This window comes from Cygnus atratus, chromosome 1 (assembly GCF_013377495.2).
Source record: "Cygnus atratus isolate AKBS03 ecotype Queensland, Australia chromosome 1, CAtr_DNAZoo_HiC_assembly, whole genome shotgun sequence".
NCBI classification, from domain to species: Eukaryota; Metazoa; Chordata; class Aves; order Anseriformes; family Anatidae; genus Cygnus; species Cygnus atratus.
In genome coordinates this window covers 176740509-176759416 of record NC_066362.1, presented here as the reverse complement: position 1 = coordinate 176759416, position 18908 = coordinate 176740509, and the positions used below count along the sequence as shown (strand labels likewise).

Genomic DNA, 18908 nt, shown 5'->3' with positions numbered 1-18908 from the left:
TCAGCATCATTTTGAACTGTTCAGTGTGAACTTTTTGTTCAGTGTTCAGCAGCTAGCAAGCCTCTAGATTTAAGAAAAAGAAAAAAGATGCAGAAAATGGTAACAAAACTATGCCCACAGTCACTATTTAATGAAGTGGTTAAGTATAAATACTGTATGTAATCCTGCCCACTCTATATCCAAAAATCCTGTGACGAAAATAGAAAAGGACCAGAAAAGAAAATGAAACTTAATGGTGCAATGATCAATGCTGTTGCAAGGACTGGAGGTAAACACAGGGAACATAAAAGTGGTATATTTAATACTTAACTTGTATTTACTGTCTGGTGATACATATAAGGGGTGATGGGCTGATAGACTGGGTCAAATTAGAAAAAATAGCTCTTAACAGGCATGAATTCTGGGAAAAGCCAAATGATGGAAGAAAATACTTTGAAATCCAGAAGGATTCAAAAATATGTCTTTGACAACAAAACATTTCGTGTGGCTTTGCAGTTTGCTTTTGAGTTTTACCTGATTCGTATTTATATTGTTATGAGAATGAATACACTAGCTTTTCATAATATGAAAAGTATATTCATTATATATAGTATATTCATTATAAATATATTCATATAACCATTATAAATAGATGCAAGTTTATTATAGGACAAGGGAGATAGCATAGAGGAGGGAGTGCTAAAGATGCTACATACCTCTGTACTAACGCTGGTGACAAAACACTTTGTTCTCCTTGATTTAGACTAGGGTTCTGTCTTTCCTTATACATAGTGTTACATGTATATGTAAATGTGACTGCAGGGGTGGTGGAACAACACTTCAGATTTAGACCTCTAAGTTCAAGTGGTATAGGTGTTTATTACATATGAACAAGATATCTAAGCTCTTATTCATAGAAGTAGTTCTCAGCTGATCAAATGTAGAAGCCTTCTTCAAGATCAGATGGTTTGCTCTCTAGGCTCTACTGACTGTAGAGAAAGATGAAGCACGGTTTGTGCTTACCTACGTTTTTGTCTTTAAACCTGGACCAAATCACAGCCTTAATGTCTACCTTTAAATTTATTAGCTGAAATATGTTTGCATTTATTTACACTAGTTAAAACCTAGGTTATGGTAATAGTTCATTTTAGAGTTTGCTTCCAGATTAGTGTTTTTTTTTAATGTTCCTGGTTCAATGTTTAAAAAAAAAAAAGTTGATTCAACTTTAAATCTTCAAAGAGTGTGACTTCCTAAAGCTTGTATAGACCTATTGTTTTATCACTCCTTATAAGAGTTTTTAATGACAAAATAATCCAAGTCTTTTTCTTGTCATATCAGGTAACCACTGTAGCTACATTTGATCTGAAATTAGACAGAAAGTGGACCTTACTGAGGAATATTTCTTTTTAGGCTCAATTATAGTAACTATTTTTTTCAGTAGAATCTTCTCTCTTGCAGTCTCCCAGTGAAGTGTACAGCTGGAAAAGAAACTCCTCTCTGAGTCGCAATGCTTCTTCTGATTCATTTTATTATGGAGCCCGGAGGAAAAGAGGAGCTGCAAAACAAACCAATTGTGTAACTTTATTGGCTTCTAATCAAATAGTCAGAATTTTAGCACCTGGAGATGTGCCTTTGAAAGACATTTACCCAAAAGGTAAGAGGTTCATATACTTGTGCTGCAATAACTGTACACACTTGTTTTTGTTTTGTAAACTGCAATCACTTGTGAATTTTTACAAAATGTTTTCAAAGAATTACAGAGCAAGTATTTGAGGAGAAATGAGAGTAGTTGCTTTCATTTTGCCAATTTTAAAGTGAATTTGTATCTTATTAACATGCTGTACCTCTGAGGTATTAAACAGCCTACCTACAGTGTGAATATGCCAGCAGATGGGATCTCACTTTGCCCACACTGGGAACCATCTACAGGAACGTGATTGTTCCAGTTCAGCAATCAGCTTTCCAACCTTTGCTCAGATGCACAACTGTAAGGCATGCCGTATTTGTCAAACCGATCGTCCATCTCACTTAGCTTGAAGACAGACCCTGGCTCTGTTTCCAGCAGGGCCAGCAGGAGAGATTATTTAGAGAACACATGTGAGCCAGGCACTTCTGTTTCTTTCCTTTCATACTTCAGATCTCACCATTCATTGTTGTTTTATTAGGGATGCTGCAGGGTACATCCCTGCCTCTAAATCTCCTTTTATGGACCCATTGTGCACAAATTTGTCTGGTCCCTTTTTAAACTTGTGTGTCTCCACAGCAAGTTCGCAAGTTCACTACTCTGTGTCATGAACCGGTCTCCTAACAAGGTTTATCAAGTGCTTCGCATTCTAGCATGGCAGGGTTGGGTGAATAACAAGTCTGCATTCATCTTGAACATCACCTACATGACTGTAAACTGCAGTCACACCTACCTTCTCTCCAATCTGAAGAGACCCATTTTTTTACTTCTTGTGTACAAGTCAATGAGCAACATTCACATATAGCAAAGCCATCACTTATAAGACAGGTATAGAGTACAGACCTTCAGACTTTTTTGTGCTGCCACACCAAGTTTTCTGTTATCATTGTATCGTTAGCTTCTTCAGCCAATAACTAAATATGTGTTGATTAGTACTAAATAACAGCATTCATGAGTTTTGCAAAGGTCTCAAGGGAAAATCACTATCAAAAGAGAAACCCCCAAAACATTTCTGTATGGTAGAAGGGCAGATTTTTTGAATACATCAGTGCAAGAAGCTATTCCTGCTTTGTACTATGTGAACTCTGTCCCAGAATAAATGCTTTATTCCAAATTAACTCACTTTTCCAAAATAAATGATCTAATATATCTGCTCTCACTTAACACAGATTAACTTCCCTGTGTAGAGAAACCCTTTTATTTATTATTTTGAAAGAGCAGAAAAGTAACTGTCTGCAAACATTTATTTGAATCATAGAATCATAGAATATCCCAGGTTGGAAGGGAGGCACAATGATCATCAACTCCAACTCCTGGCGCCACACAGGACCACCCAAAAATCAAACCATATTTCTGAGATCATTGTCCAAAGGCATCTTGAACTCCAGCAGGCTTGATGCCGTGACCACTTCCCTGGGGAGCCTGTTCCAGTGCCTGACCCCCTTTCAGTAAAGAACCTTTTCCTAATCTGAACCTCCCCTGAAGCATCTTCATGCTGTTCCCTCAGGTTCTCTCACTGGTCCCCAGAGAGCAGATCCCAGCCCCTGCCCCTTCACTCCCCTCGTGAGGGAGCTGCAGGCTGCCATGAGGCCTCCCCTCAGCCTCCTCTTCTTAGGCAGAACAATCCAAGTGACTTCAGCTGCTCCTCACACGTCTTGCCCTCCATACCCTTCATCATCTTTGTTGCACTCCTTTGGACACTCTTTAATAGTTTTATGTCCTTCCTACATTATGGCACCCAAAACCACACACGATACTCAAGGTGAAGGCCGCACCAGCGCAGAGCAGAGCAGAACAATCCCTTCCCTCAGCCAGTTAGCAATGCTGTGCTTGGTGCACCCCAGAATATGGTTGACCCTCCTGGCTGCCAAGGCACACTGTTGACTCATGTTCAACTTGCCATCAATCAGAACCCCCAGGTTCCTTTCCATGGAGCTGCTCTCCAGCATCTCATCCCCCAGTCTGTGTGTATGTCCCAGGTTGCCCCTTCCAGGTGCAGAATCTGGCACTTGTTCATCTTAAATTGCATGCAGTTGGAGATTTTCCATCCCTCTGATGTGTCAAGATTTCTCTGCAAGTCCTTACTTAGTATAAACTTACTTAGTGTAACTCTGAGTCCTGCTTCCAGGTCATTTATGAAAACATTGAAAAGAACTGGCCCCAAAATGGAGCCCTGCAGAACCCCACTAATGACTGGCTGCGAGCCTGATATAACCACATTTACTGTAACCCTTTAAGCTTGACCTGTCAGCTGATTGTTCGACCATTGTGTTATGTATTTGTCTAGCTATATGATGGACATTCTGTCTAGAAGGATACTGTGAGAAACTGTACTGAAATCTGTACTGAAATCCAGAAAGATTTCATCAGCTGACATCCTTTGGTCAACTAGGTGGTAACCATGTCACAAAGGGAAATTAATTTCATTAAACAGGGCTTTCTCCTCGTGAACCTGTGTTGGCAGGGACCAATGACTGCATTGTCTTTCAAGTGTTTTTCGATAGCTCCCAGAATAATCTTCTCCATAATTTTATCAGGCACTGAAGTGAGACTGACATGTCTGTAATTACCAGGGTCTTCTTTCTTGCCCTTCTTGGAAACTGGGACAATATTTGCCAGTTTCCAGTTGACAGGGATCTCTCCAGATTCCCAAAACTGTTGAAAAAGAATCGAGAGAGGTCTTATGATGACATCAGCCATCTCTTTGAGTACCCTGGGATGAATCCCATTGGGCCCCATAGATGTTTGCATCCAGATGGAGCAGCAAATCCTGCACAAGTTCAGAGTTGACTGGGAGTTTATTGTTTCCACAGTTATGGTCCTCCAACTCAGCGTTCTGGGGGTCTCAGGGCCCATCATCAATGTTGAAGACAGAGGCAAAGAAAGCATTAAATGCTTCCGCTTTGTCTGTGTCCCTATTTGTGCGGTGAGCATCCTCATCAAATAATGGACCAATGTTATCTCTTGTCCTCCTTTTGCTGTTAACATATTTTTAAAAGCCTTTTTTATTGTTCCCCACAATAATGGTCAGCTTCAACTCTAATTGAGCTTTGTCTGCACAAATTTTGCACCCTTATGGCAAACAGCATCTCTGTAGTCCACCCATCTCACCCAACTTTGCTTCCAATGGTCTTTCTTTATCTGTCTAAGCTCTAGAAGTTCTAAAGAAGCAAAGACAAAGATAAAAACAGGACAGAAAATTAAAGTTACCTACATTTGCAAAGAAAAGGTTAGCTTTTAAAAACTTCAAAATTTACTTAAAATGTTAGTTATAGTTAGCATGACAGTCTTGGAACTAATCTCGTCACACTTTATAAACTACTGAAGGATCAGACTGGGTCATTTTTTTTCAGGCCTTCACATGTGAAAACAACAACAATAAAACCTGAAGTGGATGTTATAAAAGTTCAGAAGTTAAATCTTCTGAGCTTTTGTTCAATTAGTTTATTAATTTGAGGGTGAGAGAGAGATTCAGTGTTTCCAAAATGAGAAGCTATAATTGACACCATTATTTGTAAAAGTCTTTTAAGTTGCTGTCTTATATTAGCACTTTATAACACTAGATTAATATAATTAAAAAACAGGGGACATCCTTTTTGAAGACTGGATATGAATGAACTGAACAAGTTCTCTGTCTGAGAATTGGCTTCTGTGTGGCTGAACAATTTCATGTGGATCAGCTGAACAAGATGTTAACTTTTTTGCTTTATGGCAATTTGAGTTGAAAGGTTCAAGGCCATCTTGAAGATCATTATCATTGATTTTTCTTTTCTAAATCATGTTTGAATTTATGAATTAACAAAAATGATCTTAACTGAATCATGTTTAATATGACCTTACTGATACGATTAAATTAGACCCAAGCAAGACTCTAGGTATTCTAGTCCATCACCTTTTTTTTAAGATTTCAGACATTTTCCATTTATCAGTTAATGGTCATTTTTTCTAGTGGAAAGGGAGCTATACATGGAGTCCTACACAGACCTGTGCTGCTCAGTGTAGTCATGAAAAAAAATGAAAAATGGATGAACAGTGAGGTGACAATGTTTACTGATGGTACTGGTTATTATTCACAGAACAAAGAATTCACCATGGAGGATTACAGGACATGCAATGCTGACTATGCAATAAAAATAGCAGATGAAATTCAGTGTAGATAAGTATAATGTACGTGAAGGAAGAAAAGAAGTCTAAATTCTACGTCTAAAACGATGGGCTGATCATTACATGTGAAATGAGCAGATCGTTGCATCTCGGGAGCATGATTTTGGAGTTATGATACTTTTATTAAAATAGTCCAAATCTCGGTAGCAGTCAAAAAAGCAAATAAAATACTAAGAATTACTAGGGCAGGAACAGAGGGAAAAAAAAGGAAAAAGAAAAAGAAAGAAAAAGAAAAAGAAAAAAAGAAAAAGAAAGAAAAAGAAAAAGAAAAAGAAAAAAGAAAAAGAAAAAGAAAAAGAAAGAAAAAGAAAAAAAAGAAAAAGAAAGAAAAAGAAAGAAAAGAAAAAGAAAAAAAGAAGAAAAAGAAAAAGAAAGAAAAGGAAAAAAAAAGAAAGAAAAAGAAAAAGAAAAAAGAAAAGGAAAAAGAAAGAAAAGGAAAAAGAAAAAAAAAGGAAAAAAAAAGAAAAAGAAAAAGAAAATTCTCCTGAATTTTGAGACAAGACAATAAAGAGGAATATGGTGGAGTTCTACAAGAACATGTATGGCATGGAGATGTGGAAGAATTAATAATTTTTACACTTGGTACCAGAGTTAGCGGGCAACCAATGAAAGCAGTAGAAACTTCATCAAAGCAAACAAAAAGAGGTGGTTCTTCACAGGGTAGGGAACCAACCTGTGAAACCATTTGCAAAAGGATGTTGTGAATGCGGAAACATGGATTCATAGGAAAACTCATGGAATGTTACTAAATACAAAGACATAAAAATAGAGGCAGCACATCCAGCTCAAGAAGCCCCTGGATTGGAACTGGTTGGTGACTTGAGGAAAATAACCTGTGTATGCTTGCCCTTGGTTCTTACTCTTTTCAAGCATCTAGCTACGCTGGAGTGAGGACACTAGATTGGAGGGACCTAGGATTGCCATTGTTACAGCATGAATCCAAAATCTTTCCAAGAAAAAAGGGGTAACAGAAAAGAGACGTGCATTCATGTACTCTCTTGGAAGGTGAGATTAGTAGGTACTAGTCCTTACCATGACCATTTGATATCCAGTATTTACAGTCCCCTCTGCTGGGCTACTGTTTCTTCTGGAGTTTGCTTCTCACCAGTTGACAGAATATTTAATTGAGTGTACGTTTAACTGCTACCAGTAGCTGCATAACATAGTCTGGGACCCTTGGAGGTTCTGTGTTGCTTATTCTTGAATTGTACCACACAATTCATGGGGAGAACTTCAGACGTTCGGTGGTTCTTCTGTGCTGTTGTTTCTGCTTTGGAAACCTGTGGTTATTTATCTACACAAGTTGTGTAAGGCTTTGCTCATAAACCTCTGTATCCTTTCATAGGAGATGACACAGTGAAGCAAAGGCATCCTATCACACAAAATTGAGCATGTGGCAGTCCCTTGAAATTCTTGCATTAATGTTGCCTCTGAGAAGTTGTTCTGTATTCTGGCTTCAGCTTGCTTCTCTGTCAGGCTTTCTTTCTCATCTTGGACAACTGGTCAGTTCTGGCACACAGCCTTCCATTTCTGTTAATAATTCAAAGTACTCAGCCAAACTCTGGCGCACTCTGATCTGTATTACCAAAACTGTTCTAGGAATAACAAGCAAAGAAATCATTTCCTTTATGTTTTATCGGAACAGTGAACTAGGGTAATTGTTATGTTTGAAAAGAAACCATAACAAGTACTAAGTTCCCCAACAACTGCCAAATAGATATATGGCCACAAAATGTAAACTTAGACAAGAGTTCATGGCAGAATCCAACAACTAAGAATTAATGTTTATTCTAAAAACAAGGCTATAGAAATGAGGGCTTCTTGAGAGCAAATATTTACTTGGATTCTCAGCTCTTTCCATATATGAATATAAAATAACAATCTGTTACTGAGTGTGTATCTCTATTAGTGTGGCAGTAACTGGAATGAAATAATACAACACACAATTACAGAAATAGCCTCAGCACGTCATCTGGCCTACCTATTTGTATAGGAACAGGATATTACATGTTTAGACTCTTCTTGACTAATGTTTTTCTAGCATTTATCTTAAAAACTTAATTTGAAAGAAATCCTAAAGCTTCCCTGACTAGTCTATTGCAATGCTTCACTCTCCTTGTATAATAAAGGCTTTACCACATATAAAGATGAAAGCCAGCTCCTAACTGGAAGCCACTTCTGAGCCCAGGCAGAGTGTACTCACATGTTTGCAAGAGCCAACATAGGCAAACAAACACACAGATTTGTTTCTGAGAGAGAAACCATAGTGTTGTATATATTCATTAAACTCTCTCATAAATGGAATAGTAAATGTCTGATAGTCTAGAGTTGTTAACTGTGAACTTATAAAACCTTTGAATATTGAGAATCTACCTGATTCAATTTCAGGCAGCAACATTTAGTTTAATATTATTGAGAAATTTTCAAGTGATAATTAAAAGTACAATATTTTGAAATGTTCCTCAATATGCTTTTTGAGTCAGATGTACAGCTGACATTGTCTTCAGTGACAGATAAAAGCAGTGAATTAAGGATTGCAGTAATGCCTGATTAGTGCTTTTGTGAGTAGGACTATATTTATGTGTAATTTTTACATTTGCTATACAAATACATTGTTCTTCCATAATTTGCCTGTCTAGATGCTCACTATCGTAATAGTAACATGGCTTAGTGTTTGCAAGTTATAATCCTATGTTGAATGTAAAAGTTTATAATTTTCTGACAGGTACTGTATAATGAAATGCCTAAACTTAATCTGCCAAATGCAAATGCAATAACCAGTTAATCATGCAGCAGGAAAATAACATTTGTTTGTTTTCAGATGTCACTCCTCCACAAGCTGCTGGATACTTAGAAGTAACAGATCTTAACTCAAAGAAAATCAAATACATTGCTATTCCGAGGTAAGTTATTTTATTGATTAGAGCAGCCTGTGCCTTGCGGGAAGAGCAAACAGAATTTAGTCTGCCATATTACTTCAGAATAAGCAAATATTTCTTGTGATGTGGAAGGTGAAAGAAATTCACACCTACCTTGTAAAATTATGCAACTATTGCAGCATATTTTTGTCAAAAAATTTTTGTTTTCTACATGATACCAATGAAAATGTGACAATTCATTAGTAAATATGAAAAGTAGCTTTATGTTCAGATTTCAATTCCATACCCTTTGCTTATTACCCTTCTTCACTCACTTTATCCCCCACCCTTTTTCATTTTGTTTTGCTGTCTATTTTCTAGCTTTCTTTTCCTTTTTTTTTTTTTTTTTTTTCTTTAGGGTCTAACAGGCAGAATGATCCAGTACCAGGTGTCAGGAAACCAGGAATCAAGGTCCAATATAAAGTTGACCTGGAAAATAATTTGAGCTTCTTTATGTTTTAGTTCTCGTTTTTGAACATACACATTCTTTCATGCACAACTATCTTGCATTGTACACAAGTGTCTTGTATAATACATAAAGATAGGCAAAATATATGGTTTCTGTATGGTTTTAATATCTATCTCTCACCATCATAGAGCATATTTGCAAACATTTTGTTATCTAAATCTGTATTTTGATTATAAGTTGTCATTTTCAACTATAATAAAGTTTTTTTTTGTTTTAAATGGCATTCTTAAATGTCCATGTTTAAAGAAAACATGAAAACTACGTCAGGACTTTTTTTTTTTTTAATTTTACCTATTTGATGTTGTCTGCGACAACATGAATTTATTCTATTTTAAATTAATTCTGCTTCATTAATTATCTGTGAAATTTAGAATTAATAGAGAACTAAAAAGATGTAATTATTTATATGTTTTAAATGTAACATATAATTTCTGGACAGTTTTATCTTCTACAGAAAATGGTTACTTTCTGTGTACTAAGTGGGCTTCAGTCAAATTACAAGCAACCTTTATACACCCATCCTTAAGAAAACTTCAATTTCAGTTTCAAAAGTTTCAGATTCTCAGTTCCAGGACTCTTCACCATTTTATAATTGATCCATGGGCCTGCATCTTACAGTCATTAAGAAATGTAAGGCATTTACACAGAAATAGTAAAAAATCACACTTTTTTTTCACACTGAGACTTTATTAGAAAGTACAAAGCCAAACTTCAGCATCATGTTCCTTAACCTTGTATGAGGATTTAAGCTCCTTATCACAAAATAAATCTGAGCAGAATTTCAGATTTAAAAAAAAATGTACTCCATTAGAAACTGATGAGTAAAGTGACTTTTCATATAGATGAATAATTCTAAGCTAAAACCTAAAAACCTTTCCTCCTTCTGGCATAGTTATCCTGGTCAAATGCTAAGGTAACTCTTCTTCAGTTGAATTAGTTCATTATAATTTCAGTCTTAGAGGTGTATAAGTAACTGCTTCCTTGCTCATCTAAATTATGAATTGTAGTATTAATTAATGGAAGTTGCAAGTTATTATGTGTGTCTCTACTAGTACTGAGAAAGTGCAAATAATCTTTCCTAATTTAACCAATTTCCTTTCCTTTTATGTAACTATTAAACCCCCATTTCAGCAGTAAGTTTTTGCTTGCAAGTTGACTGCTTGTTTATAACAGTGCTAAGATTCTCTGCACATAAAGCTGTGCCATCTTTAACTGAGTGTTTAAATTTTCTGCTCTCATTAAAGCAGTTGTTAAAGCTCTTGTTAAAGAGAGGTCCTAGTTTAAGTTGATGCAGAGATATTTTCCGTAGTGCCTAAGTCATGTTTTTTCCTATTTCTTTTTTAGTTTTGTATTTTTCTGTAGCACAATTTTAAATTTTTCATGTTCTTTGTATTCTTTTGTAAAGACTAACTTTCTTCAGATAGATGAAATAGAGCAGTGGACTAGGCAATGTGTTCCCTTTTGGCCCGGTCTTTTACTCTGCTTTTGTGAATAGGTATCTTCCAGTCATACTCAGTTTCAGTAGGTGAAATCTTTCATATGAAAGGTCTGCAGGGCTTAGTTAGGGTCTGTCATGGAGTGAGGGTGCTCATGTAATTGCCACCTTAACTAAAGAAATGTTCATCCTATTTTTAATTGCAACTTCGAGATTGATCACACACTCTCTTGTTTTTCAGCTCAGGATCTCTCTCTCCATATACATCTTGGCTCTCTAAGATCTCAGATGCCGATGCCCTGTTGGCACCGCTGGGCAAAGTAGGCTTGGTTAGTGTGGACATGGGAGGTGGTGTGAGGCTTTGGGAGACAGGGCTCGACAGCCTCCAGCGCTCACTGCAGGACTGGAGGAACATGATCGGACAAGAGGATGGTAGACCTGTGCAGGTAGGTGTTCACAAAGCTGAAGTGCAAAACATCTAATAAAATGATGTAAACAAGTTTTCAGTTGGGAGAGAGGTCAAGGGAGTGTAGTGTTGAAAAACATTAAGAAGTAGAAATATGCCTGTAAGAAAAATTGAATAGATGTCTTCACTGAAAAAAAAAGCAACCCACACAATAGCTAATTAGAAAGCTTATTTGTGACCCTGTAATTATGGTTACTGAAATTCTCTTTGTCTTGCAGTGTTTGTATTTTTGCCAAATTCCAGTACATTTACATGCAAATTAATTCTTTGTCTCATGCTGATTTTTAACTGCAACTTTCAGAACAGTGAAATTAATGTTTAAGGGAAGCATATACTTTTCTAGAGTTCAAAGAGTTGGAAAAAGACATTGCATTTGTACTTTAGAAAAGAACCTTGAAACATAGGTGGAAAGATGCCTTGAGTTCAGAGTATTGCCTTTGGCTGATTTTGAAAATTCTAGCAGGGTAGAAGAGTTACAAGAGTTTCAATATTAATATTTAGGTAGATATTGAAAATGCATTGCATGTATGTGTGTGCTGTGTGTGCGTGTATACATGCGCATTAATGTACTGCCTAATGCGTAGGATCACCATTCCTACACAAAGGGAAAATTCAGAACTTTTCAATTACATCTTTAATTTCTGTTAGGGACTGGGGAAGGTATCATTCTTACTTTAAGAACTAGAGTGTGCTTTAGGGAGGACTTTCCTACTTTTGACTAAGGAGATCCTTTCTCTATCTACAACTGAAATTATTTCTGTTTCATAAATTTCTGTAGTCACTTTCACAGTACATTAACATGGAAAAATGGAATTAATCATCTCTAAATTAATCTCTCTATACCATTGTTTACAAGGTGTCAAGCTATCCCAAGTGCGATTGAGATTTGTTAGGCAGAAAACAGCTCTTCTTTCACTTTCTTTTCCCACACTGAGCTCCCTTTCTACAGGATGTTCTGCAGTTACAGAAGCTTGTGCAAGAACTGGCATGTTCTTGTTATTGGACATCAGCAAATGTCTTTTGTAAAAGTCACGAGAAAAGGAAACTGTTATCCAGAAGCACATTCGTGTGGTTCCTTGTTGCTTTATCAGTGCATTTTTTTATTGCCTATGTAGTAGCATTAGCACCATCTTATGGTCAGATATAATCGGTTTACACCAGCCCAATTTGACCTGACTGATAAAGTTGGCTAGTAGAAATGAAAAGAGATAGGAGAAACAGTTAAGAGCTTTACCTGTTTTAATATTTTTACCTTTTTCTTTTTTTTTTGTAATCTTTTTGAGTATGTTATCGAACAGTATTATTGTACTGTCAATCATAGCCAACTAAATACTAGAGAATATAGGCTTGGAAAGTTACATGTCATCAGAAAATTTTAAGTTATTTAGCTAGTAATGTCAAGTATCTGTTTTACAAAAAGGCTCAGAGGTTTTCCTACAGTCATAAAGCAGTCAAGATTTGTAGTAGGATTTCTCTATCCTGACAGTCTGCATTTGGTAGCTACAGGTAGCTACAGTCTTCCTAGCATATCTGTCTTCTTCCCTCTGTAAATACAGGATATATATAACTCAAGTGGGTGGTTTGTCAGAATTCAAAAAGGCATATTATTTGATTTGAACTAAAGGGTTGAAACAAAGCCTTCTATATGCTCTTTGAACTTACACAATATCACTAACTTCTGTTTCTTTACTGTAGACACTTTGCTTTAAGTGGAAAGATAATGAGACCCAAGAAACTTTTTTTACCAAGGCTTTTCAGAGCAATCAGCAATAAATTAAATCTTACCTTTTATTTTATGTACTTCTCTGATAAGATAATAGGTATGTAGTTGTTGTGGAAACAACACTTAGCTGTTTGGAGATGAAGGCTTTCCCTCAAGTCCATTTTTCAATGGAATGAAATAGAAGCAGTATTTGACATAGAAGCAGTACTTTATTAAAGCATTCATTTCTAGAAATGAAAGGATACTGTTGGCTTGAAAATATATTCATGTAGATTCCCTCTGTAAGGTAAGCTTAGCAAGAACTCAAGTGTTTCCTGTTCTAGCGACAATTACTTTACTAAGAAAGCTGCAACTAAATATTTCCTGATACTCATGTTTAAGGAATCAAGGTGTTATGCAGCTGCATGCAGCTGCAGCTCCATTCATTCAAGAATATGAAAATCACGTTCTTCTGTATAGTGTTTCACGCTCAGATTCATGTTAAGTATCTTGGGGTTTAATGAGGCATCTCTAATTCCTGAACTAAACCTGTCATTCCCAATCTTGTAGCAGAAGCTGACTCAAGAGAATTGTCAGTGTTTCTCTTCTCACTAAAATGCATTGCCCCTGACAAATTCCTATTCCCTAACAGCTACTGTTGATGCATCCCACAAAGGTAATACAGGCTTAGCAAAGCTTATTAGCCCAACATCCACACCTTCACAGTGATGTTCTTACACTAACATATGAGCCCTGTCTAGATGATTGGGAACCACTGTTCTGGAAAAATACACAAAATCTTTCCGAAGCTTCCCAGCGTTTGAAAGAAAAGTGGATTACAGGGCTTTCAATGAAAATGTAGATGCAAAGAACTGGAAACAAATTTTCAGCCAGTTTTCAGTCTGAACTATTGGTACTATCTTCTAGGGTTGCATTTTGTCTTTCACAAACACATTAGATCTCAGAAACAGGCTGTATGTACATAAGCAATGAAACAGAGGAAAATGAACAGCTGTTCCACTTACGTTGAGTAATTAGGCTCCCATGATATAATGTCACGGCAATCTTCAAACTAGTCAATATTTGTTTTTTTATTGTTGGTATATTCAGCAGAGTTCAAACTGCTGAAGTCTTGAGGCTACAAAAATAGTTTTTGGAAATATGTTTTAAGTTTATATTAATTTTTATTTGTACAGGCAGGTCAGCAATTGTCTTCATTTATTGAAGTTTTAAACTCAGAGAATGAGTACGGTGTTCTGAAGTGACTGCATTGCAATACCTAAAATACGATATATAAATAAAACACTGGATTCTCTGAAGTTATGAACTCTACTTGAAATCCGTAAATTGTTGAGTTTTTTCCCTGTTTGGTGTTCTTGGAAAACAAGGTCATATCATTATCAAATATCTGGAAAGAATTTGAAAGACAAATTATTTTTAAAATCTTCCTCTCAAAGCTTCATGGTAATAGGCAGACATCAATAAGCTTGTGTTACACATTGAAGGCATATTGATTAATTAGAGAAAACACTGATTAAATTCTGATGTAGTTTGGCCATTGTTTTCCAGTAAGCTTTATTTACTGTTGTGTCTAATCTAGGTAGAGTACAATGGTTACATAAAAATAATGAAAAAATGGATCATTTCGAGAGATTTCAATAGATAGTAAAGAATTGTGCCCTTTAGGCACCTGAAATCTCTGCAATTAAATGTTTTTTCATTTATACATGATTACCAGCAAAACCATCTATTTCTGTATTCATTCCACTTAATTCTCTCTTTATGTTGCATAAAGATAATCAGAATGCCGTTGTTTTCAAAAGTCTTAGGACAAACCCAAACCTGTTGAATGCATAAAATGTACTTGGGCAAGAACAGAAGAGTTGGCTTGTAATGAATGATAATGTATATCTGAACCTTAGAATGGAATCACAACTTTATTGGAAATCCTTTTTGTAGTTTTGTTCTAGACAATATCATCACACAAAATGACATCCCAAAATTGGGTTAATCTTTTGTTATTTCAGTACCAAGACTGTAAAAAGAAGTGATCTGATTGATCCAAAGGAAAAAAAAAAAAAAACATTGTGATCTGGGATTTCTTAGGGTTTTGTTTTGATTTTTTTTTGGGGGTATTTTTGTTATTTGATAAAGAATCATAGAACGGGTTGGAAGGGGCATTAAAGATCATCTAATTCAACCCCTCCCTGCCATGGTCAGGGACACCTTCCAGTAGATCAAGTTGATCAGAGCCCCATCCTGTCTGGCCTGACACTTGTGGAACCTGCAACAGATGCATTAGCTGTTACATACATAAGATGAGTTTTTGAAATTGCAGTGCTCTTCCATTTGTGGCTATATATGAAGGCCTAAGGAATTCAGTGGTTGCACAATTCCTTGATTCCAAGACCTGGTTTGAACAAGAAGCCTGGAAACGTTCCCACCTTTTTTAACTCTTTGCTTTTGTGACTTGACCTGATCTGTCGATTCTCCACCAAAAACAACTGAGCAGTTAAGTCACACTGTAGTTCATAGCATCATAAGCCTGAGATGGTGGAATGAATCCAGAAAAATCCATAAATGAGAAAGTCTTTGTTTGCTTCTCACTGGTGGTTTGAATGACAAATGCACTAGTGACAGTTCTGCAGTACTGTGTATAAATTCAAGGAGTATTGGCCCAGACTTATTTTGTTCAAACAGGTCCTAGTGCTGGATGGCTCAACATGACATGGATGTATTTTGAATACGTTTCAGGCTTTGGCACTGAAAGAATACATAAATGAAATGTATTTAAGACAAAGGAAGCCTGTAGATAGAGGTTCTGGGAGATTACATTCAAGATCATTAGCCCTGGGGAACTGACTGAGAGAGCAGTTTTCTGTCAAAAATGAGTGCATTTATTTTAAATTGAGATTCCTTTTTGCACTAGCTAGATGTGTATTCTTTTGGTTTCTGCAGTGACTAGTTAACATTTCACTGGCATAGTGTTTGCACAAAGCATGAATCCTCCTGACTAGCTAAAGGGAGAGGTGAAGAAAATTATTTCACAATCCCTAACGGATTCCCTTTAGCCACACTTAAACATTTAAATATCTAATTCTTGCAACATCTGGAGCCAGTAATTGTTATCATTGTTTTACAGAGGAGGGACCTGAGACATAAGAAAGGCAGATGACCTGTTGAAGTTCACACTGTACATCTATGGTGCAGTCAGAGGTGGGATAATTGCAGTGTACACCCATACAAATATGTAAACATTCTTTATAACCGTGTTGCTAAGCTGAGTAGTTAGAATGTCCTTGAATGCTGCATTCACTACAGAAACACCTTAGGTTGGACAAGAAGTTGCATATAAATGCGGTGCAGCCACTTAAGAAAACAGATGTCAACTCTATATTGTTCAAGGTTGAAACACGCTTAGCTGAGACATGTGTAGACGTATTCAGCAAAGCTCAAGAAATGCAATATAGAGAGTTTTTTCTCAGATTGAGATGGCTATCTTCGCAGCCTTATAGCTGCAGTCAAAAATGATAACAGAGCACGTAAGTTATTCTATGTCCTGTGAACAGCTAAAAGACACAAACATATTGTTCATGTCTGTAATTTAAAAGTGCAATGTATTTTTATCAACAATAACTAAAAAAAAATGTGGTTTTTTCATGTGTCTAACTGCTCATATCATCCCTGATGCAAGGACTTTTTGCTAAAAAAAGCATTTCAATGAGTTCAACAGCACTCAGTAGTCATTTCTTTTTTCAAACATCAGTTTGTCTTTAAATGTGATGAGAACAAAGGCAAATGTTGAGTAGCTTTTATGGGATATCAGGTCCATCATTAGGAATGTGTTTGAAATGCGTTCCTATCCTACCTAGACTACAAGTAAAGTCAGTGTTGAACTGGATCTGAAGCTGAGTGCATTCTTACAGTGATCATCATAATGCAAAAAATGTCCGATTTGTGGATGAAGTTGGAAGAAACACAATCATGTTGTTAGATGTGTGTTCACACGCATATATATTTACATATGCCCAGATGTCATACCTGCACTTTGACTCTCTTAAATTAGAATTATTTCAAGGGATTGCCATAACTTCACAGTCCTTCAGGACTTCAGAACTTATTTCATAATGAACAAGAATTCGAAGTGTATTTAGGGGAAGAGTTTTCAGAGCAATTTAGGAAAAAGACCTAGGAATCCCTATGCTACACAGCTGGACTGGCCTCCAATTGTAGCAGGGAGCAGTTCAGGTCAATCATCATGAAATACTGGAGATCATCAGGAAGGAAGGGTGATACAGTATGCAAATTACTGTCTAGTAAAATCTACAGAGGAATTAATAAAAAAAAAAAAAAAGTGTAATGCTTATTAACAATTCTTGCAATTAGACTTTTCCATTGCATGGCCAGAACAAGGGCGAAGTGAAGTGGTAAAAAAGTAGTGGTGCTTTTAGTCCTGAACTAGCTTCTCTTGATTTTTTGAAGGACTGTTAGATTTGTTTCTTTCACTCCCTACTGATATTATGGAACAAAAGCAATCTTGTGTAGTTATCTTTGAGTTTTCATAGTATGTTGTGGGTACCTTCCTTAGATGTTTTTGGAAATCACCTGGACAGTTGTTGTAGAAATCAAACATTCATAACAAAAAGATCTGGAGAATCTTGCCAAGGCTTGATATGTTGATTTCATTTATATGAAATGATTGTACGCATTTTGCTTTACAGCAGGCATGCCTTCGTATATTAATGCCTAAACCCTCTGAAAACATGCTTCAAGTTCTTCTAACTCATAGGACCTAGTTGATCAAACTGTCTTATTAAAATCTTAGATCATTTACGAAGGGTCACACTTTCTTAAAATTTTTCACTCAAATGTGTGTTCGCTATGCTTAAGCATAATGTAGCCTTCTGCAAGCCTTGGTGAAGTATCAGGAGATAAACACTTCCATCCCTGAGAAGGACATACCTGATCTACTGTGGTCTTTACCCACCTGCCTTTCAAGATGTTACTAGATCAAAGAACACAGCAGATACACTCTACATAGCAAATGAAAGTATTTACAGGCAAAAGCAGTTCAATTTCATTGCTTTAAACAATGTTTACATGTACTTATACACCAGCAGCTTGTGTAGGTTGCTCTTGGTGTGCTTGGAAATGCTGAAGAGTAACATAAAGGATGAGTAGTATCCAGCTCCAGACCTGTAGGCATTTCTGCGTCTACTTCTGAGCTAAGCAAGGGAGTTCCCATTGTTACTAAGAGAGCCAGAATAGCTCACCCTGAAGGAGACATGCATTTTTCTAGCTGTGTGGCTCCTCAACCACCACCTACTGTAATGGTAAGCACAGACACCTGGCTTACCTGGGACATCCCTACCTTTAGCTGTCTGCAGTCTGGATCCAAATCCCGTCTTCAGTATGCAAAGCAATACTTACAGATTTAGAGAAATGGACACTTAGAAATGGAAGGAGATTTCCTTTATGCCTTTTTCTCTTATTTGAGCTGAGGCCAAAAAAATCCAATTGTTTGATTCTCTGCCATCTTTGAGCAAGAAACATCTTACTCCCTTTCCTGAACAGTCTCATTTATTGTATTTGTACTCAGCTCAACTATTCATGCACAACCATACAATGACTTACCTTTCAAGGGAATTAATATTTTTGCTTTTATCCAAATCATTCTTTTTTCTTTTGATTTTCTGAGGCTTCAGTTTGTACTTGAAAATTTAGGATAATGCAAGTTCTCCTGATCAAGTTTATTTTTAAGCTTGGATGTTTATCTTAAGTATAATTGATTCAGGAATTTCAATGTTCTGAACTTGTTTGTGTTTACTGCTCAGCACCCACTTTATACTGGCAGGGTTTTTTTGTTTGTTTGTTTTTTCAAAAGTGTCATTGTACTTCAGAACATTTTGAAAAAACTCCAGCCTTTTACTGATGTTAAGACTGATATGGGCAAAACTGCAGTTCCCAATCTGTGATAAAAGCATAACCTTTAGCAAGCATGGTCCTTGCCCCACTCAATACTTCAAGTTATTTTTCTACTGTGGACCAAGTGGCTATTCTGTCCACATGAGGGCATCAGTGAGCCAATAAC

General features: G+C 36.5%; 1 protein-coding gene across 2 annotated transcripts in view; it reads left to right on the top strand.

The window, feature by feature from the left end:
* Nucleotides 1-18908, top strand: part of VWA8 (von Willebrand factor A domain containing 8) — a 188723-nt gene that overhangs the window by 134195 nt on the left and 35620 nt on the right. For both annotated transcript variants that reach the window (XM_035553444.2, XM_035553445.2), the window contains exons 35-37: nucleotides 1438-1633; nucleotides 8649-8730; nucleotides 10891-11095. In XM_035553444.2, coding sequence (XP_035409337.1) covers nucleotides 1438-1633; nucleotides 8649-8730; nucleotides 10891-11095 — 483 coding nt within the window. The remainder of the gene's footprint in view (nucleotides 1-1437; nucleotides 1634-8648; nucleotides 8731-10890; nucleotides 11096-18908) is intronic.